Raw genomic sequence first — 27,716 nt, 5'->3', positions numbered from 1 at the left:
GGTGGGAGCCCCTCATAATAAGCAGCCGCAGGAGGATGTCAGCATAGCACAGGGATGGAGGGAGCCCCTCATAATAAGCATAGCACAGGGATGGTGGGAGCCCCTCATAATATGCACAGCAGAGGTACAGCCCCAGGAGGAAGTCAGCACAGGGATGGTGGGTGCCCCTCATAATAAGCAGCCCCAGGAGGATGTCAGCATAGCACAGGGATGGTGGGAGCCCCTCATAATAAGCAGCCCCAGGAGGAAGTCAGCATAGCACAGGGATGGTGGGAGCCCCTCATAATGAGCATAGCACAGGGATGGTGGGAGCCCCTCATAATATGCACAGCAGAGGTACAGCACCAGGAGGAAGTCAGCACAGCACAGGGATGGTGGGAGCCCCTCATAATAAGCAGCCCCAGGAGGAAGTCAAGTATGTGCAAGTATTTTATACGTGTATTACACAACTATATACTGCACACCAAATAGTACACCTATACCAGTCCTTAAGGACCTTTGTGGAACTTGTAGCTAGGGATTAGCAGACTGTACCTCAGTCCCTATACTGATAAAGGACTGCTGCAGCAGAAGGGCAGCAGTCAGCAGTAGTGCACCTCAACCTTATATATTGTGGACTTATACCAGTCCTTAAGGAATAGCAGACTGTACCGCACTCAACCCTATGTACTGTAGTACCCTATACCTTACCAGTCCTTATAAGGACCTTTGTGGAACTAGTAGGTTGTGAATGATTAGCAGACTGTACCTCAGTCCCTATACTGATAAAGGACTACTGCAGCAGAAGGGCAGCAGTCAGCAGTAGTGCACCTCAACCCTATATATTGTGGACCTCTACCAGTCCTTAAGGAATAGCAGACTGTACCTCACTCAACCCTATGTACTGTAGTACCCTATACCTTACCAACCATTATAAGGACCTTTGTGGAACTAGTAGGTTGTGAATGATTAGCAGACTGTACCTCAGTCCCTATACTGATAAAGGACTACTGCAGCAGAAGGGCAGCAGTCAGCAGTAGTGCACCTCAACCCTATATATTGTGGACCTATACCAGTCCTTAAGGAATAGCAGACTGTACCTCACTCAACCCTATGTACTGTAGTACCCTATACCTTACCAACCCTTATAAGGACCTTTGTGGAACTAGTAGGTTGTGAATGATTAGCAGACTGTACCTCAGTCCCTATACTGATAAAGGACTGCTGCAGCAGAAGGGCAGCAGTCAGCAGTAGTGCACCTCAACCCTATATATTGTGGACCTATAACAGTCTTTAAGGAATAGCAGACTGTACCTCACTCAACCCTATGTACTGTAGTACCCTATACCTTACCAGTCCTTATAAGGACCTTTGTGGAACAAGTAGGTTGTGAATGATTAGCAGACTGTACCTCAGTCCCTATACTGATAAAGGACTACTGCAGCAGAAGGGCAGCAGTCAAGTATAATATTCTTTCTATATTTGGAAGAAAGAATATTATACGTGTACAAGCCTATTACCATACCAGTCCTGAAAAGAACCTTTGTGGACCTAATAGTAACAGCTACTGATTAAACTGACTGTCCCTCACTGCCTCACACACAGTTTCCTGCCTGTCCCTATTTAAACTGACAAAACAGGGGCTGCTGGAACAATAACTTGAATAGCACTTTTGTGGACCTAATAGTAACAGCTAATGATTAAACTGACTGTCCCTGCAGCACACAGCGTCCTGTCTCTCTCTCTACACTGACAAAAGACAGGCTGCTGCAAAAATCTGTAGCACAGCAGTGCCTCAAACCTATATCCTGAACTACACCTAAAGCCGCGTACACACGTAGCCATCTGTCCGACGTACTTAGTCTGGCGGACTTCCCGACAGACTGTCCGTCGGACTTTCCGAACGGGCTACTTGCCCACACACGGCACTTTTTCAGCAGACTAATACGGCGTACTAAGTCTGGCGTACTATCCGCTCTACTTTTGAAATGAACGGACTCGCCCACACACGCGGAGGAAAGTCCGCTCATTTCGAGCGGGTCTCCAGGTAGGCGGGGGCCGCGAAGGATACGTCGCTGGCCCCGCCGCCTGGTATGGAAGAACAGAAGAACGGAAGGCGGCGGAAGGCGCGGTGGCCCGGCAGAAGAACCGAAGAGGGAAACAAGACCCCCGAAGTCGGAAGAAGAGGCCGGCGGCGAGGAAGAAAGCCGGGCTCCTCCGCTAGCAAAAGAGCTACAAGAAGATAGTGGAGGAGTCCGGCGAGAAGACCCCCTAAGACGGAAGACCCCCGGAGCGGTGCAATAAACTATTTTATCTTGTGTGTTGTTTTTTTTTGTACTTTATTTTACAGGTGAATGGGTAGGGGTACGTTGTACCCCATACTCATTCACATAGGGTGGGGGGCCGGTATCCGGGGGCCCCTTATTAAAGGGGGCTCCCTGATTCCGATAAGCCCCCCGCCCGCAGACCCCAACAACCAGGGTTGTCGGGAAGAGGCCCTTGTCCTCATCAACATGGGGACAAGGTGCTTTGGGGTGGGGGGCCGCACGGCCCCCCTTCCCCAAGGCATCCCACATGTTGAGGGCACGCGGCCTGGTACGGCTCAGGAGGGGGGGGGGGGTCGCTCGCTCGTCCCCCCCTTTCCTGGCCGGCCGGGTAGCGTGCTCGGAGTGTCTGATGTGGACCTGGGGGGACCCCCACGCAGATTTTTTTCGGCGTTGGGGTTCCCCTTTAAGTCCATACCAGGCGGCAGGGCCAGCGACGTATCCTTCGCGGGCCCCGCCTACCTGGAGACCCGCTCGAAATGAGCGGACTTTTCTCCGGGCGGGAAAAGTCCGTTCATTTCAAAAGTACGGCGGACTGGCACACACACGGCCTGATTGTCCGTTGAAATGCGAGTCCGGCGGGAAGATTGGAGTGTAAAACTACTTTCTAAGTACGCCGTACTTTCGGGTCAAAAAAAGTATGCCGGAGGCTACACACGGGGGGATTGTCCGGCGGACTTGAGTTTGCCAGACTTTTCCAGCCGCTTGTTTGATCGTGTGTACGCGGCATAACACCTATACCAGTCCTGAAAATAACTTTTGTGGACCAAATAGCTAGCGATTTGGGTCACTGCAGTCTCTCCCTGCTCCACACAGCAACCTCTCCCTATAGTGACAGAAGAAAGAATGTAAAATGGCCGCCAGATCGGGTCTATTTATAAGTTAGGGGGAATGTCCAAGTGTCCATGTGCTGTAATGTCTCAATTGGCTGTCCTGTACCCCATGATGGATGTGTCATCATAGGTCAAAGTTCTTTTACACAGTAAACACGGAAGTCCGCCGGGCGAACGGCGGCAATAGTCCGCCGATCGGGCGGACGGCAAACAGCCGAAATTCGCCGCAAAACGACCGCCGGACGAACCGTTCGGCCATCCCTAACCACTACTGCAACTAGGTCCTACTCCATCGACCACCAATGTATAGGGAATATTTCTCCACTGAGCACCAATTGAAGAAGACTCTTCTACACCAACAATCAATGTAGGTAGGCCCTTCTCCACCGACCACCAATGTAGGAGAGCCCTAATTCACTGACCACAAATGTAAGGGTTTCTCTCCACTGACCAACAATTTAAGGGGCATTTCTCCACTGACCACTACTGTAACTAGTTCTTTCTCCATCGATCACCAATGTAAAGGGATCCTTCTCCAGTGGCCACTAATATAAGGGAGTCCTTCTTCATTGACCACCTCTGTAAGAGGATCCTTTTTCATTGTCCTCTACAGTAAGAGGGTCTTTCTCCACTGACAACCAATGTAGGTGGTCTTTCTCCACTGTCAACCAGTGTGGGTGGTATTTCTCCACCGACCAGCAATGTACTGTAGGTGGCATTTATCAACTTGCCATCAATGTAATCAGACACTACAATTTCCGCTGCCTGCGTTACATTTCCGGCCATTATTTCGGTTTTTTGATTATTACTGAAAATTATTTTGTGATTGAAAAAATGTTGTGAAGGCAGGTGTTAAATGCATGGCTCTCTAGACATCAAATATGTTAGATACATCATCGTTTTATATTTATTACTATATCCACAACTTACTGATTTGGCTGTTAGCTGAAGATGTAAAGATTTTTCTTTCAAAGCTTCCGCCAAAGTAAAGAGGTTGAGAAAGGTTGAAAAACACAGTAGTTGTAAATAGTCTTATAAACATTTTAACTTGCATTTCCAAAGACTTTTATTAGAGGTTGGCTTGAGTACATATTAAAAATGTTATTTATTAGTTTACAGATATGAATTTTGATAAAGTATCCTTAGGGTTAGTCAGTCAATCAGCCTAATAGTACTCAATGTACTCAATGTACAAGCAAAATGGTCCTCTCACTTCTTTTGGGGTCCATCGTAATCCGGACCACAGTGCGCAATCAAGATAAATATCCAACAAAATTGATATTGTCTTCTCCCCCCCAAACTCATTTTTTCTTATTTTTCCAATTGTTATATATACAGAATAAATATCCATACTAAAACGTAGATGACTTAGTAACCTACGCATGTGGTATTATTGTTCAAAAAGTACCCATACTGTGTAAGATTGATCTTTTTGCTAAACGATTACACATATTGATGTGGCCATTAACCCTAAACTGGTCCTATTAAGTTTGAACATCGAAAAAGCTAATATTGAGATCAAGGAAAAACTTGTGATTGGAGTGCCCTGTGATTCACAGTGATCCACAAGTAATAATCTCAATATAAAAAAAAAATAATAACTACACGTGTAGAAAAAAAATCAAAAAATTAACCACTTCAGCCCCGGACCAATTTTCAGCCTAAGGACCAGAGGTCTTTTTACAATTTCGCACTGCACTGCTTTAACTGGTAATTGCGCGGTCATGCAATGTTGTACCCAAATAAAATTTGCGTCCTTTTCTTCCCACAAATAAAGCTTTCTTTTGATGGTATTTGATTGCCTCTGCGATTTTTATTTTTTGCGATATAAATGGAAAAAGACCGAAAAATTTTGAGAAAAAAATATATTTTCTACTTTTTGTTATAAGAAAAATCGAATAAACTCAATTTTAGTCATACATTTAGGGCAAAATGTATTCAGCCACATGTCTTAAGTAAAAAAAAAAATGTCAATAAGCGTATATTTATTGGTTTGCGCAAAAGTGTCTACAAACTAGAGTACATTTTCTGGAATTTACACAGCTTTTAATTTACGACTGCCTATCTCATTTCTTGAGGTGCTAAAATGGCAGGGCAGTACAAACCCCCCCCCCCCAAATGACCCCATTTTGGAAAGTAGACACCCCAAGGAAATTGCTGAGGGGCATGTTGAGCCCATTGAATTTTTTTTTTTTTGGCAAATAGTGTCCGACAATACTAGTGATTTCCAAGTGTTCATCAAGCCCTTGAGTGTACCAGGTAATTACCTTACAGCTGTAAGGTAAACAGCACAAACTTAAAATCCTGAAAAGAGGGGGGGGGGCTTCGGTATCTCACTTCTCCTCCTGTCCATACCACTTCTTATTTCCAAATAAATACAGAGGGTCACTTAAAAGAGATGCTCAGAAAACAAAAGTGGAGCCTGCCATAGTGTAGTAGTTCAGCATTTTATTTAAAATTACAGACTACTCACATTGTTTCCAAAAACTCTGCACAGTTTACAAATACGAGTATTTGTATACTGTGCAGTGTTTTTGGAAACAATGTGAGTAGTCTGTACTTTCAAATAAAATGCTGAACTACTACACTATGGCAGGTTCCACTTTTGTTTTCTGAGCATCTCTTTTAAGTGAAATAAAGAAGTGGTCTGGACAGGAGGAGAAGTGAGATACCCCCCCCCCCCCCCTTTTCCTGGTACACTCATGGGCTTGGTGAACACTTGGAAATCACTAGTATTGTTGGACACTATTTGCCACATATGTGTGATGCTTCTCTCGCTGTCGTTTGGAGGATTTAATTCACTATTTATATAGACTTTCACTTGAGTGACACTTGTTACTTTGGATCGGGATATATGCAATTTTATACAGTGCCTTGCGAAAGTATTCGGCCCCCTTGAACTTTTCAACCTTTTGCCACATTTCAGGCTTCAAACATAAAGATATAACATTTTTATTTTTTGTGATGAATCACCAACAAGTGGGACACAATTTTGAAGTGGAACGAAATCTATTGGATTTTTGAAACTTTTTTAACTAATAAAAAAGTGGAGCATGCAACATTATTCAGCCCCATTGCGTTAATACTTTGTAGAGCCACCTTTTGCTGCAATTACAGCTGCAAGTCGCTTGGGGTATGTCTCTATCAGTTTTGCACATCGAGAGACTGAAATTCTTGCCCATTCTTCCTTGCAAAACAGCTCGAGCTCAGTGAGGTTGGATGGAGAGCGTTTGTGAGCAGCAGTTTTCAGCTCTTTCCACAGATTCTCGATTGGATTCAGGTCTGGACTTTGACTTGGCCATTCTTACACCTGGATACGTTTATTTGTGAACCATTCCTTTGTAGATTTTGCTGTATGTTTGGGATCATTGTCTTGTTGGAAAATAAATCTCCGTCCCAGTTTCAGGTCTTTTGCAGACTCCAACAGGTTTTCATCCAGAATGGTCCTGTATTTGGCTGCATCCATCTTCCCCTCAATTTTAACCATCTTCCCTGTCCCTGCTGAAGAAAAGCAGGCCCAAACCATGATGCTGCCACCACCATGTTTGACAGTGGGGATGGTGTGTTGAGGGTGATGAGCTGTGTTGCTTTTACACCAAACATATCGTTTTGCATTGTGGGCCAAAAGTTGGATTTTGGTTTCATCTGACCAGAGCACCTTCTTCCACATGTTTGGTGTGTCTCCCAGGTGGCTCGTGGCAAACTTTAGACGAGACTTTTTATGGATATCTTTGAGAAATGGCTTTCTTCTTGCCACTCTTCCATAAAGGCCAGATTTGTGCAGTGTATGACTGATTGTTGTCCTATGGACAGACTCTCCCACCTCAGCTGTAGTTCTCTGCAGTTCATCCAGAGTGATCATGGGCCTCTTGGCTGCATCTCTGATCAGTCTTCTCCTTCTCTGAGCTGAAAGCTTAGAGGGACGGCCAGGTCTTGGTAGATTTGCAGTGGTCTGACACGCCTTCCATTTCAAAATGATCGCTTGCACAGTGCTCCTTGGGATGTTTAAAGCTTGGGAAATCTTTTTGTATCCAAATCCGGCTTTAAACTTCTCCACAACAGTATTACGGACCTGCCTGGTGTGTTCCTTGGTCTTCATGATGCTCTCTGCGCTTTCAACAGAACCCTGAGACTATTACAGAGCAGGTGCATTTATACAGAGACTTGATTACACACAGGTGGATTCTATTTATCACCATCAGTCATTTAGGACAACATTGGATCATTCAGAGATCCTCGCTGAACTTCTGGAGTGAGTTTGCTGCACTGAAAGTAAAGGGGCCGAATAATTTTGCACGCACCACTTTTCAGCTTTTTATTTGCTAAAAAAGTTTAAAATATCCAATAGATTTCGTTCCACTTCACAATTGTGTCCCACTTGTTGGTGATTCTTCACAAAAAATTTAAATTTTTTTTCTTTATGTTTGAAGCCTGAAATCTGGCAAAAGGTTGAAAAGTTCAAGGGGGCCGAATACTTTCTCAAGGCACTGTATATCAACACTTTTTATTTAATGTTTTGAATTTTTTCTACACGTGTAATTATTTATTATTTTTTGTTTTTATATTGATATTTTAAGTGTGATTATTACTTATGGATCACTGTGAACATTATAGCACTTTATTTATATTGGGGCTTTTATTAGCATAGTAGCATTCCTACTGATAGCATCACTTTATATTTGAGATTTGTTCTATTTATTTATCACATGAATTATTGTTTTTATAGTTATTTATTACTTAATATTAATTATTGACACTTTCACGCTGGGAGTGCAACCCCACTGTTTAATATCATTGTTTACCTATTTATGAGACTGGTTTGACTCATACGGTGTGTACAGCGCCTATCTAGACGCGTTTTATTTTATTTTTCCATAGTAGCGCAGGAGCTAATTTTTTCTATAAGTGCCCTGTGATTAGACCCTTTTGGTCTTATATCAATGCTGAGATAAAGGAAATACTTGACTTAGATCTCCCCGGTCCACTTCCTTCTACATGTACCCTCCCTACTGCTCAGTCAGTATAAGAGAAGTGTCCTGCCACACTTATTAAATGTGGCTAGATAGACGATTACTTCCAATCTACTGGAAACTAGCTCACATATCTAGCCATGAGTGAATGGGAAAGGTGAATGAGATCAAGGATGCTAAGGACTGGGTAGCGACCTGTAGGGGCACATGTGAATGCTTCAATTGTTATCTGGGAGGTGTGGCAAGAGTACACCTCTGATCCTAGCCATGTTCCATCTAGTCTAGATGTCGCTTTGCTAGAGCTGGTAGATCTCTCGCTCAGATAGTGCTCTCAACCCCAGAAGCCGTGAGACTAGATCCTCTGTTGCTTTCAAAATGCCACCTTTCCTTTTTATTTACAGCAACTACCGATGTGAGCAATTTCATATGTACAGTTTTTTTTCTTAGTTATTGTATGCTAATTTCTTGCAGGAAACCAGCATTCTGTTTAAATAACATAGAAGTATTGGTCTCTCTCTAACATTTGCAGTGATACCTCACATGTGTGGTGTGAATACTATTTACATATGCATGTGTGACTTACGTATGTGTTCACTTCTGCACGCAAGCACGGAGGGATGGGAGCTCTTTAAATGTTTTTTTTTCTGATTTATTTTACTTTTTATTTTTACACTGTCCCTTTAAGTTTTTTTATCACTTTTATTTCTACTACAAGGGATGTAAAAACCCTTTGTAATAGAAATAAGGATGATAGGTCCTCTTATGGCGAGATATGGTGTCCAAAAGACCCCAAATCTCTCCTTTAACTTTAAAACTAACAGATCATAAACATTTGTTTTTATCTATTACTTTTTTTTTATTGTTCACTTCCAGCCTGGACCAGAAGTGACAACATTATGTTGCTCTGATTGCCTTAGGGACTATCCAGCCATGCTGTCAGATTGTTTCTCTGGAGAGCCGGCAGAAATAGTACGCCTGAGAAACATCGGTGAGCAGTGGGGTGGGGGTTTGGGGGCAGCTCATTAGCCACTCTGAACACTTTCTTGAGAAAGCCAGCTGAAGAAAATACCAGGGCTATGGCTGATATCTTCAACCATAATCCCAGTAAACCACTTCAAAGCCGCAACTTATTTGTACGTAATGCAGTCTTGAAGTGGATAATCTGTTGACAGGTTGCCATTAGTGGCTGACTTACCTGGTGTCCAAGGGACAGTTAATGACTTAAGGCCCGTACACACGATCAGAAAATCGTAAGTAAAAATTTTGTCCGATGAATGATCTGCCAATTTTCTGATTGTTAGTATGGTGCTTTCGACAGCCAATTCCAAATTTTCAGACCACAAAAACTGGATGCACATGCTCTAAAAATGTTGTCGCACGTCAACACGTCCGATTTTCATTTTATTAGTAGTTTTCGTCCAAAATAAAAATGATAAGGAGCAAGACTACGCATGCTCAGAAACAAAAGAACACAGGGAAAACAATTCAACACATTACATCACTTCGGAAGTTGAATTCTGTCGAACGAGAATTTTCGTATGTTGAGTAACCTCTTCACTTTTGATATCAGACCAGCAGCATACAAAAAACGGATGAAAACTCATCCGATGATCTGATCATGTGTACCCAGCTTTAGAATCCTAGAAGTTGGACCAGAAAATTGTGAATTTATGTTATAATTTGAAATCCCTTCACTACATAATTACATACATTCACTACATAATATAACTGATCTACAGTGACAATAAAAAAGAATTGGCTTTATAAGCAATGATTTACGTGTTATATTAAAGTATTGTTTTTTTTATTTAAAAATTACAAACATGTTATACTTACCTGCACTGTGAAGTGGTTTTGCACAGAGCAACCCAGATCCTCCTCTTCTTGGGTCTCCTGCCGGCATTCCTGTCCCCTCCCTCTGGCCCCCACAGCAAGCAGCTTGCTATGGGGGCACCTGGGCCAAGCCGCTGCTCTGCAGGTCCATGCAGACATGGAACCGCCGCTTGGCCCCACCCCCTCTTTGTTGGCTGCCTGACTTTGATTGACAGCAGCAGGAGCCAATGGTGCTCCGCTGCTGTCTCAGGCAATGAGCAGGGAGAGTCCCTGCCAACCAAGACTCTTGTGCAACATCGCTGAATTGAGATGAGCCTCAGGTAAGTATTGGGGGGGGGGGGGGGGCTGCTGAACACAGAAGGGTTTTTATCCTAATGCAATGAAAGCTTTAAGATAAAAAAAAAACATTCTGCGTTTAGAACCACTTTAACCACTTAACCCCCGGACCAATTTGCAGCCAAAGGACCAAGCCCCTTTTTGAGATTCGGCACTGCGTCTCTTTAACTGACAATTGCGCGGTCATGCGACGTGGCTCCCAAACAAAATTGGCGTCCTTTTTTCCCACAAATAGAGCTTTCTTTTGGTGGTATTTGATCACCCCTGCGGTTTTTATTTTTTGTGCTGTAAACAAAAATAGAGCGACAATTTTGAAAAAAATTATTTTTTTACTTTTTGCTATAATAAATATCCCCAAAAAAATATATAAAAAAACTTTTTTTTCCTGTTTAGGCTGATACGTATTCTTCTACATATTTTTGGGGAAAAAATAAAATCGCAATTAGCGATTATTGATTGGTTTGCGCTAAAGTTATAGCGTTTACAAAATAGGGGATGGTTTTATAGCATTTTTATTAATTATTTTTTTACTTGTAATGGCGATCAGCGATTTTTATTGTGACTGTGACATTATGGCAGACACATCAGACATTTTTGGGACCATTGTCATTTATACAGCAATCAGTGCTATTTAAATGCACTGATTCCTGTGTAAATGACACTGGCAGTGAAGGAGTTAACCACTAGGGGGCAGTGTAAGTGTTATGTATGACGTTATGTTTTTTTTTATTGTAGGCCTGGTATGTAACGTCACTGATCGTCCTTCCCTATAAAAGGGAACAGACGATCGGTGACACCCACACTAAGAAGCACAGGGAGAGGTTTGTTTACACAGACCTCTCCTCATTCTTCAGCTCTGTCACCCGATCACGGAACACCAGCGGCAAACGGGTCCGCTGGTCCCACAGCCATGGAGCTCATGACCGGGTTGGGAGCGCACCACCGGCGGCACACTTCCGACCCACGGCTGGGCACTTAAAAAGCAACGTACCGGTACGTGCTTGTGCCCAGCCGTGCCATTCTGCCGACGTATATGTGCAGGAGGCGGTCCTTAAGTGGTTAAATTGTCCATGTTTTCATATCAAACATTTTTATTTGTAAATATAATAGTGCTTTACTTGCACACACTATTTGCCCCTCTGGGCAATTATTTTGTTAATTACTCAGGAAGTCAGGAAGAAAATAAGAATAGTCTGACAGTTGTCACACTTGCTATGTCACCGTCAGCAGCTCATGATTCCGGGGCTTCAGCCTCCGAAGATATAAACAGTGCAGAGGTGGTGTTTGGCAGATGCTCTTCTGTAAACAGCCTCAGTGCTGTGTTTGGGGAGCCTCGGGCTGTGTTTGGGGAGCCTTGGAATGCTTCCAAGAGAATGAATACTATTTATAGGAACACTACCTTTTTAAACCTGGAAATTTAGACACAAAACAGATAAACGGTAAGCCAAAAATGCTTAGCTACATAGAAACACAAGCTATAAAATCAGTTTCTAGCTCAGAGTGGAGAAATCTGCATTGTGCACCAAACACAACATATATTGTATATTCTCAGACTTCTAGAGAGCAGGCAGTGCGCAGCCCTTTTACGTTCCAATATCAGCCTACATGTCCTCAAAGCTGACATGTGGTGTACTTTATCCCAAATATTACTGTACAATTATTCCCATAATAGTTCTTCCAGCCGCTCCTCCCTATCATGCCTCTAATGTATACATAATGGCTGCCCAGAGAGAGGGACGAGAGGAGGGTGCCTAGACCATACTTAGACACTTCCCACCCGCCGCCCATCAAACAACGGCTGGGCGGCGCGGCTCTCGTTCTGAGTGGATGTCATATGATGGCCCGCCAGAACGACCACCAAAGTGCGCTCTTGGGGGTGCGCATCGCGGCGATGTGGTGCGTCAGGCTGACACACCACTATATTGATCTCTGCCTCTTAGCAGTGTGCAGAGCCCCCTCCGTCCAGTACTGGACTCTCCCTAGCAGTGCGCAGAGCCCCCTTCATCCAGTACTGGACTCGGACTCCTCCTAGCAGTGTGCAGAGCCCCCACCATCCCGTACTGGACTCGGACTCCTAGCAGTGTGCAGAGCACCCTCCGTTCAGTACTGGACTCAATACTCCCCCTAGCAGTGTGCAGAGCCCCCTCCGTCCAGCACTGGACTTGGACTCCTCCTAGCAGTGTGCAGAGCCCCCTCCATCCAGTACTGGACTCAATGCTCCTCCTAGCAGTGTGCAGAGCCCCCTCCGTCCAGTACTGGACTCAACGCTCCTCCTAGCAGTGTGCAGAGCCCCCTCCGTCCAGTACTGGACTCAACGCTCCTCCTAGCAGTGTGCTGAGCCCCCTCAGTCCAGTACTGGACTCGGACTCCTCTTAGCAGTGTGCAGAGCCCCCTCCGTCCAGCACTGGACTCGGACTCCTCTTAGCAGTGTGCAGAGCCCCCTCCGTCCAGCACTGGACTCGGACTCCTCCTAGCAGTGTGCAGAGCCCCCTCCGTCCAGCACTGGACTCGGACTCCTCCTAGCAGTGTGCAGAGCCCCCTCCGTCCAGCACTGGACTCGGACTCCTCCTAGCAGTGTGCAGAGCCCCCTTCCTCCAGCACTGGACTCGGACTCCTCCTAGCAGTGTGCAGAGCCCCCTCCGTCCAGCACTGGACTCGGACTCCTCCTAGCAGTGTGCAGAGCCCCCTCCGTCCAGCACTGGACTCGGACTCCTCCTAGCAGTGTGCAGAGCCCCCTCAGTCCAGCACTGGACTCGGACTCCTCCTAGCAGTGTGCAGAGCCCCCTCCGTCCAGCACTGGACTCGGACTCCTCCTAGCAGTGTGCAGAGCCCCCTCCGTCCAGCACTGGACTCGGACTCCTCCTAGCAGTGTGCAGAGCCCCCTCCGTCCAGCACTGGACTCGGACTCCTCCTAGCAGTGTGCAGAGCCCCCTCCGTCCAGCACTGGACTCGGACTCCTCCTAGCAGTGTGCAGAGCCCCCTCCGTCCAGCACTGGACTCGGACTCCTCCTAGCAGTGTGCAGAGCCCCCTCCGTCCAGCACTGGACTCGGACTCCTCCTAGCAGTGTGCAGAGCCCCCTCCGTCCAGTACTGACTCAATGCTCCTCCTAGCAGTGTGCAGAGCCCCCTCCGCCCAGTACTGGACTCAATGCTCCTCCTAGCAGTGTGCAGAGCCCCCTCCGCCCAGTACTGGACTCAATGCTCCTCCTAGCAGTGTGCAGAGCCCCCTCCGCCCAGTACTGGACTCAATGCTCCTCCTAGCAGTGTGCAGAGCCCCCTCCGCCCAGTACTGGACTCAGACTCCTCCTAGCAGTGTGCAGAGCCCCCTTCGTCCAGTACTGGACTCAGACTACCCCTAGCAGTAGCAGTGTGCCGAACCCCCCTCCTTCCGGTACTGAAGTCTCTCCTAGAAGAGGAATCCTGCATAAATCCCTCAGCTTCCTCTTCCTACTCAGTGAACACTCTCGAAGCTCCGCCCATTTCCTCTTTCCGACATCACTTCCGGTTCCTTCCGCAGGACGGGAACTGGTCGCTGTGATTCCGCTCCTCTGTCGCTCGGTGTTCGGGCTGATGATGAGAAGCTCGGCCTGTCTCGGCGCGGTGTACGGGGGGTGAGCGGAAATGACGGAAGTACGGCGGAGCTCCTCCTCTCCCGGGCTCTATGGAGCGGCCAGGCCGGCGTGTCCTGTGAGAGCCGGAGAATAGAGTGACAGCCCCGGATTCCTGCTCACAGGTGAGGCTGGCAGGTGTCCGGGGATAGATGGGGAGCAGACACACAGCCCCCTCCCCCCTCACTTCCTGTACACGGAGGAGGAGGCGGCGTCATCCTGTATAAGGGAGGGAGGATGGGGCACTGCACAGCGAACCCTTCTCATCATCCATCTTTGGGCTCCCCATTGGGATTACATTGGTGCGCCTCCCTTCATTGTATGCGGCTTCGGTTCTGGGATCATTGATCAGCATGACGGCCCATAGACAAGCATTGTGCTCTCACCATGACACTGCGCTGACATTCATGTCTGCATTACAATATCACCTCCAGGGAAGAATTGATGGAGTGTCGTTTTGTGATACCTTACTAAAGTTAAAAAGAAAACCTTGCATTTCACAGCCCCTACACAATGCACACCAATGGGTGCAGACGGTGGTGAGCGGTAGAGTTGCCACCTCATCCCTTTAAACCCGAACACATATGAATTACACAGGTTCTGAGGCTAATTAAATGCAGTTAAGGCATCAAGTGAATTTAATTACCACCTTAATCAGCCACAGAACCTGTGTAATTCATATGTGTTCGGGTTTAAAGGGATGAGGTGGCAACCCTAGTGAGCGGGCCCATAATGCATTGGAGTGTCATACAAAGTGGTGCCGTGAGAGCAGCGCCACGTCACAAGTGATACCGCAGCAAAGCGAAAAAAATATCGCTGGACCCAGAAGGTTATTTTATTAATATTGCTATGCTAAAGTGATTGTGAAAGCTTAAGCACTGGCACCTACCAGCACTTTAAGGGGTATAGATTGCTGGGAGACAGGGCAGGGCTTACAGTCACGTTGCCATCGTGATTGGCTGTCACATGATCTGAAAGCTCCCAATCGCAAGCAGCAAACAGGAGCTTTCTGTTAGTCGCCTGTAGGGATGCGCTCCGGGCTGTGTTTGCACACTCCACATGCAGAGCCCGCCAGGAAGTCAGCGCTGCGCTAATCACAGGCAGAGAGACATTTCCCGATCTCTGCAGCCACACATTGGGGCAATGTCTCACTGCCTGTGATTAGCACAGCGCCGACTTCCTGGGGGGCTCTGCATGTGGAGTGTGCAAACACGCCAGAGCTCATCCTTAGTCGCCAGTAACTGTGCAGTGAACGGTAAGTGCCAATAGCGCACTCTTGGCACACACAGCTCTTTGCACTAGTGCATGCAAGCATACAGCCACTCAAGGTCAAAGCCCGTCCACCGAGAGTTAGATGTTAGACTTCACTTCTCTGTACCTTTTCTGTGGTGGTCCCCCCTTGCGCCGTCCGCTTCCATGTGCCTCTATAGCCAGCCATGTGCCTGTGCAATCACACTCCTGAGTTGGGCTGTGTGCATCCATAGACACACACAGCTCAGCCACATCCCTACTCCCTCCTCACAGAATTTGACTGACAACAGCAGGAGACAATAGCTCCCACTGCCCTCAGGCCTGTAAAAAGAGAGAACAGTACTGTAGATGGGACAGCACTGAATCCGTCAGGAGTGAGATAAGTGTTTGGGTGGGGGCAGGTATTGGAATATATTTTACCTCAATGCAGAGAATGCAATAAAGACTATCTTCAGCCTACCCCCAAATTTCTTTTCTTTACCCCCACTTACCCAGTGGTGTTCTAGGCACAGTACAGATATTTCTCCAGCCACCGGATCAAACGTAGTCCTGCTGACATCCTTCTGTCAGCAGACACTGCTCTGTCCCATGCTATCATCTTATTTGTAGCATCATTGAGAGGCCCACCAGCTGTTCCGGGTTCAGCCTGTGAGACCACTGCGATGACACACCACTAGTCTCACTCTCCCACCTACTTAATGAAAGACTAAAGCCCCCCTGGGATATGTGACATGCATATCCCAGGAGGTCCAGCAAGCGATGTGCATGTAATTTGCCTAGATAAATAATATGCACAGATTTGTTAAAAGGGGAAATTAAAGGAAAAAAAAAAAAAACACACTGCCCTATTCATGTAGAGGAAAAGTCAAGAGGGGGGAACTTCACATAGAGGGTTAAGATCCACCATAAAGTTATAGTAAAGGCTTACCTGCCGTGTGCAGTGGTTTTGCACAGAGCAGCCCGGATCCTCCTCAAGTCCCTTGATGGCACTCTTGTCCTTTCCCTCCTTACCCCAGAGCAGGCAGCTTGCAATGAGGGCACCCAAGCAGACTTGCTCAGGGTCGCCATTCTGCATGTTCATTCACACACAGAGCTACGGCTCAGCCCCACCTTCTTTCTCTTCTCACTGGCTGTGATTGATAGCTGTGAGAGCCAATGGCTCCCACTGCTGTCTCAGCCAATGAGGAGTGAGTCCCCAGAGAGTTGAGGCTCTCGTGCTCATCACTGGATTGAGATGGGGCTCAGGTGAGTATTAGGGGGCTAGAGGGGCTGCTGCACACAGAAGGTGTTTTACTTTCATGCAAGAAGGTAAAAAACCTTCAGCCTTTACAACCGACCACCAAGGTAAAAAAAACAAAAAAACTTTTTTGTTGTTTAGAACTACTTTAAAGCAGAAAGTCACCCCCATATCCATCCCCTCCCCCGTCCCTCTTCCTTGCCTCTATTTTGAAAGTTCCAGAAAGTATGCAGCTGTGGTGCAGGACTTTGCCATATCTAAAATACCTGTCTGAGACTAGGGCTGGGGAAAAAATTTGAATCGAGTTGAAAGGTCAAAACAATTAATATTTTCAGTAAATCGATTTTTTTAGATTTTTTTTTCCACTAGGACAAGCGCTAACACCGCGCCAGTCCTGAGGAGCTGCAGGCAGGAGTTTTTAGGAGAGGCCACGGCTTTGGCCTACTCCGCAAGGCCGGACGCTGCGGCCTCGCCTAAAAACTCCTGCCTGCAGCTCCTCAGGACCGGCGCGGTGTCCATCAACAAAAAAAAAAAAAATTTGAATCAAGTTTTTTATTTTTTTAAATGGCACATTTTTTCTTTTTTTTTTTCTTTTTAGAAAATCGCCCAGCTCTAGCTGACACCAGCAACAGATCTGCACACAAGCGTTAGAATTGGGTTTCTGTGCATGGGCACCACCACTTCTAGAATATGGACACTCCTTGTCGGTGATGTTTTGTGCAGATCTGCAGTATACTGCCCCCTGGAGTTAGCAATCCTTGGAGGTCTTGGGGATCGGTCTAGGCCGAAGAGTAGGAAGAACTGCCTTGCAGTTGAAAAAGGTAAAAAAAAAACACCCGAAAGTACACATTTTATTTTTTTTTTAATTATTTCATATTTTTTTTAGAGGGAGGGGGGAGGACCAAAAATAAAAAAATGTTCCACTTTAAAATACAGGTACTCCTCACTTAATGACCAGGTTCCGTTCCAACGACCAGGTCATTAAATTAATTGGTCGTTAAACAAGGAGCCAGAAGTTATCAATATCTTAAGCATTCTTAACTACTGTACTGTTTTGTGAAAAAAAGTTCTAAACACAAAAACTCCAGCTCAAATAGGTTGTTTTAATTTGCATAAGCTGGTTGTGTCCCATGACTCCGGCGCACGTGTGCGGGAGTGATGTCATCACGGTGTGCCCAATCAGATGGCTGGAGGACGCGAACCCGGAAGGAAGACCTCTCACTGCACTAGTGTGGGGAAGTGACGTTATGACGCTGGGTCTCGCTGTGTTTTATCACCATAGAAATGCAGTGAGACCCAGCGGCATCGTCATTTCTGTCATGCCCCTCTCAACGCGTCCACCAGCAGATCCGTGGATCTTTCAGTGAGCTACGGTGATCATGTGACTTGCAATTCAGATGCTGGGGATTATACTATAGCTACATTTTTACAAGGTAACAGTTCTCAGTTTAATGTTTTCCACCAATTTAATCTGTCCATACGATCTGTATCCAGGCAGGTAGGTTCTTGCACTACAAAGTTGCTGGTAGACCAGAGGAGATTGTACCATCACATTGTGTGGTCATCCTTAGGCCGGGTTCACACCTATGCGTTTTTTGGTGCAGAAATGCACTACAGTCCATTTAACATGGTTTCCTATGCAACACGTTCACATCTATACTTTTTCAGCTGATGCGTTTTTGGAAAAGGTCAGGGACTTTTTTAAATGCAAAACGGTGCTTTTTGGTTCATTCGATTTCAATGGAGTTGCTGCAGAAAAGCATGCAGTGCATCTTTAATGTGTTCTGCGTTTTTTATTCTGTCCAACAAATTGGTCAAAAAAGAATCATGAAAACACAAAAATGCACTGAGAAACGGATCAGAAGCAAACTGCATAAGTGTGAACCAAGACTTAAAGTGGTACTAAACACACAACAGTAAAATCAGTCTGTATATGCAGCATAGCATGCTTGTTATACTCACTGTGAAACTTAAGGGGTTAATCCTCTGCATTGTGTAAAAAGGCTGTTTTTATCCTGTATGCACAGATCTTTCCCTCCTGCAATGTCTAGCTGAGGAAGGCCAGCTAACAGGGGCAGAGTAGCCATCCTACACATGCTCAGTTGTGTCATTTATGCTAGAGAGAACATTTACTTATTCTCAGAGCTAGCCAGGTCACATGATATTGACATCACACACGTGGGCGTGTATACAGGCTGTAGTGAAAATATCCTACCTGAACTCCCGGCACTGGAGAAACTGTAACCGTGATATACAGATCATCCAAAAAGGTATATAGTGGCAGTATTTTAATGTAAAAAGAAGATTTATAAGCTGCGAGCACTGTGGGTGGGGAGGATGAACTATTTTCTTATTACTGGGTTTATTAACACTTTAAGCTAACCTTGGCCTATGCCCTCCTCCCCAGCAGCTCATTGCTTCACTCCCCATCATGCTGTTCAGCCACCAGGAGCAAAGGAAGAACCTTCCAGGTATGAAAGATAATGTGACTCCCTCCTGTTCCTGTCACTTGTAAGCAATGGTGATTGGCCCAGCAATGTCACATGGGGGCGGGTAGTGCATCCCCAGCCTTGGGTTGGCTTTGGTAGGCGTGTCTTGGGGCACACTCAGCTCCTTCATTGCTTATTCCTGGGAAGGGAGACATTATTGGGAACCTGCTTTTTTTTTATGCTCCCACATGGGCACAGAACAGATTCAGGTTATCCTGTTGATTGCTAGGTTCATTTAAAAAAATTAAATAAATGCACATTATTATTTTTTTGGTAGAAAAAAAAAGTTTTTTTTTTTTTTTTTTTTTTTTTTTTTATTCACAGGAGCTTGCAAAGAATACCACATATCACAACCGATGGACAAAACCAGGCTCCTGCAGGCTCTTCCTCCAGCTCTCTGCCTGTACCTCTGTATGAGCTTTCAGTAGGAGGAATTGTCAATGGACTATGAGTGTGCTGATTACTGCGCTCATAGTCTATTTAGATCTACAAGTTCATCTGCAGCGGTCTGGGATGGCACTTGTAGTTTATTCATTCACAGATCATGGAGACCATTCAAATCTATTTGGCAACACCACAGCTGAGAGCCAAATAAATGTGTGGCTCACATTTGCCTTCTAAATGCATGAGTGTGGCTAGTTAGCTTCACTCTGAAAAGCAATCGACTGCAGATTGCTTTTCAGAGCATTGGCAGTGTATGAAAATAAAAGGTCCACTTTATCCTCAGTCCTCCTCTCTCTAAATGCAACAGGCTATTGAAAGACGTTATAAACCAAAGTTTGTACAATATACTACAATGCCATGCACTTGGTAATGTCATCCATGCCTTGCAGAAACTTTAAATGCTGGTCTGGGGTAAGTATTATGATTGTTTGTACATACTATTTATTTAAATGTATCTTTAAGCCATTTAGGAGCTGGGGCTGTAAGGCTTGTTTCACACAGGTGGGTCCAATTAGGTCCGTCTGGCAGTTTTTCAGGCGAACCTGATCGGATCATTCATTGTTCTCAATGGCAGCAGACATTTGTCCGCTGACACCCGCAAGCACCGATCTTGCCCGCCAAAAACAGATCGCTGGGGGATCCATTCCCCCATCTGTCCGTCGGATTGGATGACAGTCAAATTAAAATGGACAGGCGCTCTGTTTCTATCTGACCACCCCATAGAGAACAGCGTGGCTCTCCTCCCCAATCTAAAGGATACAGCGGGAGGGGCTGAGTGGTCATCACAAAGGTCACTTGACCTCCCTGGCTAATGTCAGAGGGGGATCTCGGGCCCTCTTGCTGTAACCCTTAGATCAGGGGAGGAGAGCGGCCGAAGGTCATGTGACCGACTAGAAAAGATCTGAGATGAGGTATTTACAGGCATCGTTTATACAAACATTTACACAGTGTAGGATGGATTGATAGAACAGAGGGGCTGACAGTAATATTTCTTTACCTTTACAACCCCTTTAACCACTTCCGGACTGCTGCACGCCGATGTACGTCCTCATTCCCTGGTATTGCCATGTTCGGCCAGCAGTCCGGTACAAGATAAAAGAGGTCTCTGAGGTGAATTTGCTGCAAGATCACTTTTATCAGCAGCGGAAGAGGGCCCCTCCGCCACTAACCAAAGCCGTCGAAAGCTATCAGATCCTTCCTGTGGCTATGCATGAAGACGAGTGAGGGGCAGATGGCCCCCAGCGTCTCCATGACACTGCAGGGTGGAAGCGACATCAAAACGTCACTTCCACCCATATCTCTTAAAAGGCCAATTTTTTTTATTGCATTTTTTTAATGTAAATATTAGATCTGTGACCCCAGATTTCATATATGAGGCCGTCATGCTTTTTTTCTATTACAAGGGATGCTTACATTCCTTGTAATAGGAATAAAAGTGACACAATTATTTATTTATTTTTATTATTATTATTATACACGATTTATATAGCGCCAATAGTTTACGCAGCGCTTTGCAATGTATAGGGGGGACAACACAATTACAGTACAGCTCAATACAAGAGGTACAGGAGGGCCCTGCTGATAGAGCTTACATTCTAAAGGGAGGGGGTGGTACAAAAGGTAATAGCTGCACAGAATGATTTTTAAAACCGTGTAAAAATAAAAGGTAAAACAAATAATAAAAAATAAAATGTAAAGCGCCTCATCCCGCTGAGCTCGCGTGCAGAAGCGAACGCATACGTGAGTAGCGCCCGCATATGAAAAAGGTGTTCAAACCACATGTGAGGGATCGGTAGAGCGAGAGCAATACGTCTAGCCCTAGACCTCCTCTGTAATGCAAAACATGCAACCTGTAGAATTTTTTTAAACAATGCTTATGGAGATTTTTAAGGGTAAAAGTTTGTCGCCATTCCACGAGCGGGCACAATTTTGAAGCATGACATGTTGGGTATGAATTTACTTGGCATAACATTCTCTTTCATAATATAAAAAAAATTGAGCTAACTTTCCTTTTGTCTTATTTTCTAATTCAAAAAAAGTGTATTTTTTTTTTTTTTTCAAAAAAAGCGCCCTTTTAAAACCGCTGCGCAAATAGTGTGACAGAAAGTATTGCAACGACTACCATTTTATTCTCTAGGGTGTTAGAATTTTTTTTTTATAATGTTTGGGGCTTCTAAGTAATTTCCTAGCAAAAAAAAAAAATTTTTAACTTGTAAACAACACATCTAAAAAAAAAAAAGAGGCTCGGTCCTTAAGTGGTTAAAGGATAAGTTCATCTTTTGACAAAAAATTATAAATGCACATTTTTTTGCAGGTAAAAAAAATGTGCATTTATTATTTTTTTGTTGTTATTGTTGCAGAAGCCTGTATAGCATTGCACCAGCAACCAGCAGATTGCCAATACCATGCAGGCCTCCTGCAGATCTGTCAGTGTATTGGCTTGCTCATACCTGGTACATTCCAATAGGAAGACTCAATGTACTACCACAGCACTCACAGTGCTGTGGCAGTTCATTGGAAACTACAAACCGACAATCGCAAAGGTTGCCGGACCTTGTCCTTTTCCATTCACAGAGGACTGTAAATGAGTGACGTGGGAGGAGTGTGCATCTTTTTTAAAGCGGAGGTCCACCCTAAAGTGGACCTTCCGCTCATTGGAATCCTCCCCCCCCCCCTCCGGCGCCACAATTGGCACCTTTCAGGGGGGAGGGGGGTGCAGCTACCTGTACAGTACAGGTATCTGCACCCACTTCCGGCATAGCTATCTGCGGAAAGGGGCGTAGATCTACGCCCCTTTCTGAAAGTCCCCCGCTGCCTGCTGGGAAACACACAGATCCCAGAGGCAGCGGGACCATCCTTATTGCGCAGCACGACTCGCGCATGCGCAGTAGGGAACCGGGAAATGAAGCCGAAAGGCTCCACTTCCTGATTCCCATACCCAAGATGGCGGCGGCAGCACCCGAGAGACGATTGAGAGATCGGCTTTGGGTGCCGACATCGCGGGCGCACTGGGCGGGTAAGTGTCCTTATTTTAAAAGTCAGCAGCTGCAGTATTTGTAGCTGCAGGCTTTAAAAAAAACAGGGGAGAAGATCCCCTGTCTGCTGTCGGTGGGGGGGGGGGGGGTGTTGCATTCATAACATGTTACATGAATATGGGTGTAACATGTTATGAAAAGTAAACTTCTCTTTTAGGAGGCAGTCAGTAATTAATGGTAGCCCCTCTAAATCCCCATTACAGGTTTCTTCTAATACTGGGGCGCACACACTACTCTGGCTCTAACCAGCAGTCCAGTGCCAGAGTCTTAGCTGCCAAATAAAGGCTGTTTCATGGAATCATTAAGTAGATATGGGTAGACCTAACCAAAACAAAAGATGTGTTATCTGTATACAACATGAGCATGGAAATTGAAATCTCCATTCCAACACAAAAAAATTTCAGAATAATGTAGCTGCTTGCAGTCACCACAAGGAACCTACTGTGTGTGTGTGTGTGTGTGTGTGTGTTGTTTTTATTTCACATAACATGATCACTTTCAGGTACAGTGGATTTAGTAAAGGCCCTCTTTTATACAGTGCTGGTCTAGTTAGTTTTTTTTTTTTTTTTTTTTTTTTTTATTGTAACACACTTGTGGTGCAGACAGAACAAGCTGGATGTGAAAGTGCTTTCTGTGGGTATTATATGCAGTGGGTATCAGAGTCAAATAATAGTCATATTTAAACTTGCAACCCCTGGGTGACTCAAAGTGCATAGATTAGGGTTCCTCTTTTAGTGAGTAAATGCAATTATAATAATGGGCAAAGATGAATCTGTGTTTTTTAATATTTCAGTTAAAAATGTCTCCTTTCTGTTTCAGGGTAGCGGGCTTGTATGAGATGGAAGCTAATGCAGGAGAGGAGGGCATTCACTTTCAAAGCTACCCTTTTGATTTTCTAGAATTTCTTAACCACCAGCGCTTTGAACCTATGGAACTGTACAACCACCATGAACATGCTAAAGCTGTAGCTGCCCTCCCTTGCACTTCACCACAGTATGATTACACCCACCAGTCCCAGACTAATAGTATTCAGGTCACCCCTGCTGGCATTTCTAAACCGAAAGAATTCAAAGTAGAACTCCCCTCTTCTGTGTCTCCCATTAAAAAATCAGAACCTGTACAGTTGCAACAATATAACGTCCAGCCTTCAATCTCCAACACACAAGCTATCTTTGACGGAACATTTAACTCACAGCAGTGGGGAATTGTTGATCTTTCTAGCCATCAGCATCTTTTCAACAACCTTAAACGCTCCTTACCAGTTACACAGCAGGTGCAAGCTGAAGAGGAAACAAAAGACGATAAAAATTACTTCCGTCGACTGAAGTATCTAATTGATCGTCGTTTCCCCTGCACTGTGTGCCAGAAGTCTTTTAAGCAGTCATCACATCTAATGCAACACATGCTGGTTCACACAGGGGAGAGACCCTACGAATGCAATGTTTGTGGGCGTACGTACAATCATATCTCCAGCCTCATAAGGCATAGACGCTGCCATAGAGAGGAGACAGGAGTGGACATAAACAGTTCACTGGCAAACACGGATGTTGAGACTGCTGCTGCAGCTGCTGTAGTGGCGGCTGCCACAGCTGCAATGTCAGCTCCTCAGGTGGGGCCTGGGGAAGTGCCTGTAGCAGGGGCGGAGCAAAATGTAATTTTGCAGCAAGATGGTCCATTTACTTGCAACCTGTGCTGGAAAGTCTTTAAAAAGCAAAGTCATCTTCACCAGCACCAGATTATACATACTGGAGAAAAGCCTTTTAGCTGTAACATATGTGAAAAAAGTTTTAATCGCCGTGAAAGCTTAAAGCGCCATGTAAAGACACACTCCAACTCACTGAAGGTTCAGTGTGAGGTGTGCGGCAAAGCCTTCCGCGACACTACCTATTTATTAAAACACCAAGCCACTCATACTGGTGAACGTCCAGATTACAAGTGTGATGTGTGTGGAAAATCATACGCTGCTCCGCAGAGTCTTTTAAGACACAAACATGTGCATGAGGCCAGTCTTTCATTGCCACAGCCATTGGTGCCACAACAAGCAATTAATGTAAATGTCAAGGAAACTGTTACAGCAGTCCCCTATGAAACTGCAACTCTACTCACCACAGATGTTGCCCAAGCTGACCAAGCAGCTATCAGTGTTATTGAAAGAATTGGTTCGGTCTTTGCTCAGCCGTCTCCCCGTAGACAATCATCTCTCTCAAATAATGTAAGCAAAAATTTCTGCTGTAATGTATGTGGACGTGGTTTCGGTAGGCGAGAAACCCTAAAGCGTCATGAACGGATCCATACTGGTGAGAAGCCACACCAGTGTTCAGTTTGTGGCAAGAGGTTCAGAGAATCTTTCCATCTTACTAAACATCATGTAGTACATACCCGTGAACGGCCCTACAAATGTGAACTGTGTGGCAAGGTTTTTGGCTATCCTCAGAGCTTGACACGCCACAAGCAGATCCATAGGCTTCAGCTGCCTTGTACAGTACCAACAGGAGCCCTGCCCCCTGATCGACTTAGCTTTGGATGCACAGATTGTGGAGAGAGATTCCCAGACTCCTTTCACCTAATGAATCATAAGGAACTGCACATGAGTGAAAAGCCCTATGTTTGTGATACATGTGGAAAATGTTTTGGCTTCATTGAAAACCTAATGTGGCACAAACTTGTACACCAAACAGCTACAGAACGTCTACTTCCTAGTGTAAGCCAATGTCAAGCAGAAACTGAAGGCAATCAAGCAAACTGTATGCAGAATAGCATTACAAATGAAGTAGTCCAGGCATCAGTAGCAGCAGCTACTTCCAGTGGACAAGTAAATTCCACTTCTGATGAGCACCCAATGATACCCAGTGGTGAGAGATTTTCATGCAGTATTTGTGGTCAAAGTTTCAAGCACTTCCTGGGTTTGGTAACCCATAAATATGTACACTTAGTCAGACGCACTCTAGCTTGCAATGTCTGTGGGCAAAGCTTTGCAGGAGCATATGACTTGCTGCTTCATCGTCGCAGCCACTTGCAAAAGAGACATTTCACATGCTCTTTATGTGGTAAGCGCTTCTGGGAAGCAACGCTACTCATGCGCCATCAGCGCTGCCATACAGAGGAACGACCTTACAGATGCACTATATGCGGACGTGGTTTCTTACATTCATGGTATCTTCGTCAGCACAAAGTTGTGCACACTGGTGAGCGAGCATACAAGTGTGCCTTGTGCAACAAACGTTTTGCCCAGTCCTCCAGTTTAGCAGAACACCAGAGACTACACATTGTGGCGCGCCCTCAGCGATGTCCAACCTGTGGTAAAACGTTTCGCTACCGCTCCAATCTCTTGGAACACCAGAGAGTGCATCTTGGTGAAAAGGTTTACCGGTGCGATCAGTGTGGTAAGAGTTTCTTCTACATTTCATCCATCTTGCGTCATCAAAGATCTCATGATGCAAAACCAGACCTTCGTTGTTCCTGTTGCCTCAAACTGTTTAAGGATCCAAAGTATTTCAGCAAACATGTACAAGCTCATCAAGGTGAGCGTCCCTTTAAATGTGGAACCTGTGGTGAGGCTTTCAGCAATACGTATGGGCTAAAGAAGCATCGGTATTCACATAAAATGGAAAGACTTAATGCAGTGGCAACACTTGTTGAAGGACAGAAGACTTCTCAACCAACAGGAACTTAAGTACATTTTATAAAACATTTCCTTTTATCTCTAAAATCAACGAAGTTTATGTGTTCTTTAATCAGCCACGTGGTTGGTCTTATCTTGGTTTTAATAAAGAATACTTTAATATTTAACTGTAACACTGGGTAGTCAAAGTTTTGGGCACCAATGATGACACAATGTATGTGAAGCCATTCAGATATATAGTATCTGTGAATTATTGCAGTGCTTTCCTGTACTCAGTTTAACAATATTTAATTGTTAGTGTTTAAAGTACTTACCGTATATCTTCCACGTGCTTTATTAAATTCCTAATACAAGTTGTTTCTCTCTGATTGATGTGGAGCACAGTGATGGCCATTGCTGGTGTACAGGTATATTGGTTACATAGGGATGTACAAAAATATTGCTTTTTTTATGTAATAATCTGAGAAAAATTATGTAATTTATTGACAAATCTCAGGTGTAAAAAAAAAAAAAAAAAAAAAAGTACACATTTTGCTTTGTCTTCCTGGAAAGAAAGTCTGGCCCCAGTCTCCTCAGCATAATTATTGCCCAACGATGGCTACCGCCACAATGGTAGGAATGGGGCCAAGCAATTGAATTGGATACCAGGAAGGCCTAGAGATTGGAGTTGTCATCCACTGCTTGTAACCTTTTTTCTGAGAGCACAAACAAGGATATAATGTGTGTGTGTGTATATATATATATGTCTCACAAAAGTGAGTGCACCCCTCATATTTTTTGTAAATATTTTATTCTATATTTTCATGTGACAACACTGAAGAAATTACACTTTAAAGTAGTGAGTGTACAGCTTGTATAACAGTGTAAATTTGCTGTCCCTTCAAAATAACTGCACACAGCCATTAATGTCTAAACCGATGGCAACAAAAGTGAGTACACCCTTAAGTGAAAATGTCCACATTGGGCCCAATGTCAATATTTTGCGTGACCACCATTATTTTCCAGTACTGCCTTAACCCTCTTGGGCATGGAGTTCACCAGAGCTTCACTGATTGCCACTGGAGTCCTCTTCCTATCCTCCATGACGACATCATGGAGCTGGTGGATGTTAGAGACCTTGCGCTCCTCCACCCTCCATTTTTAGGATTCCCCACAGATGCTCAATAGGTTTTAGGTGTGAAGACATGCTTGGCCAGTCCATCACCTTTACCCTCCACTTCTTTAGCAAGGCAGTGGTTGTCCTGGAGGCATGCTTGGGGTCGTTATCATGTTTGATCTCGTCAGAGCACAGGACCTGGTTCCAGTAATCCATGTCCTTAATCTGCTTGTCTTCAGAAAACTGTTTGTGGGCTTTCTTGTGCATCATCTTTTGAAGAGGCTTTCTTCTGGGACGACAGCCATGCAGACCAATTTGATGCGGCGTGTGGTGTATGGTTTGAGCACTGACAGGCTGACTCCCCCCACCCCTTCAACTTCTGCAGCAATGCTGGCAGCACTCATACTTCTATTTGCCAAAGACAATCTCTGGATATGACGCTGAGCATGTGCACACTTAACTTCTTTGGTCGACCATGGCGAGGCCTGTTCTAAGTGGAATCTGTCCGGTTAAAACACTGTATGGTCTTTGCCACTGTGCTGCAGCTCAGTTTCAGGGTCTTGGCAAACTTCTTATAGCCTAGGCCAGTGATGGCGAACCTTGGCACCCCAGATGTTTCAGAACTACATTTCCCATAATGCTCGACTACACTGCAGAGT

General features: G+C 45.1%; 2 protein-coding genes across 5 annotated transcripts in view; one reads left to right on the top strand and one right to left on the bottom strand.

Annotated features, from left to right (window-relative positions):
- LOC143934042 (uncharacterized) overlaps positions 1–16,131 on the bottom strand; it is a 96,761-nt gene extending 80,630 nt beyond the window's left edge. Inside the window, exon 1 of the mRNA XM_077457300.1 lies at positions 16,063–16,131. The gene's annotated coding sequence lies outside the window, so the exon portion shown is untranslated. The remainder of the gene's footprint in view (positions 1–16,062) is intronic.
- On the top strand, positions 13,745–26,314 carry ZNF865 (zinc finger protein 865). 4 transcript variants are annotated; one of them, XM_077457295.1, is made up of 4 exons: positions 13,745–14,008; positions 16,970–17,192; positions 18,782–18,842; positions 23,159–26,314. In XM_077457295.1, the coding sequence occupies exons 2-4, from the start codon at positions 17,039–17,041 to the stop codon at positions 26,010–26,012; spliced, it is 3,069 nt and encodes a 1,022-aa protein (XP_077313421.1). In that variant the 5' UTR covers positions 13,745–14,008; positions 16,970–17,038; the 3' UTR covers positions 26,013–26,314. The 4 variants fall into 4 exon arrangements, with proteins under 4 accessions (XP_077313421.1, XP_077313420.1, XP_077313423.1 ...); XM_077457294.1 differs by having other exon boundaries at positions 18,779–18,842; XM_077457297.1 differs by lacking the exons at positions 16,970–17,192; positions 18,782–18,842 and having other exon boundaries at positions 13,746–14,008.
- Positions 26,315–27,716: the final 1,402 nt, after the last annotated feature.

The sequence above is a fragment of the Lithobates pipiens genome, unplaced genomic scaffold (assembly GCF_037356315.1).
Source record: "Lithobates pipiens isolate NorthernLeopardFrog02 unplaced genomic scaffold, aLitPip1_a1.2 Scaffold_27, whole genome shotgun sequence".
Taxonomy (NCBI): Eukaryota; Metazoa; Chordata; class Amphibia; order Anura; family Ranidae; genus Lithobates; species Lithobates pipiens.
The sequence above is the reverse complement of the archived record's forward strand: the minus strand, read 5'-3'. Positions and strand labels throughout refer to the sequence as shown.

What these genes read in the sequence shown, in the direction of transcription:
- ZNF865 (XM_077457294.1), top strand. Translation starts at nt 17,039, where the DNA reads ATGGGCACCACCACTTCTAGAATATGGACACTCCTTGTCGGTGATGTT. An exon ending in CTGCCTTGCAGTTGAAAAAG is followed by an intron (nt 17,193 to 18,778) that starts GTAAAAAAAAAA and finishes CCTCCTCCCCAG; the next exon opens with CAGCTCATTGCTTCACTCCC. An exon ending in GCAAAGGAAGAACCTTCCAG is followed by an intron (nt 18,843 to 23,158) that starts GTATGAAAGATA and finishes TTTCTGTTTCAG; the next exon opens with GGTAGCGGGCTTGTATGAGA.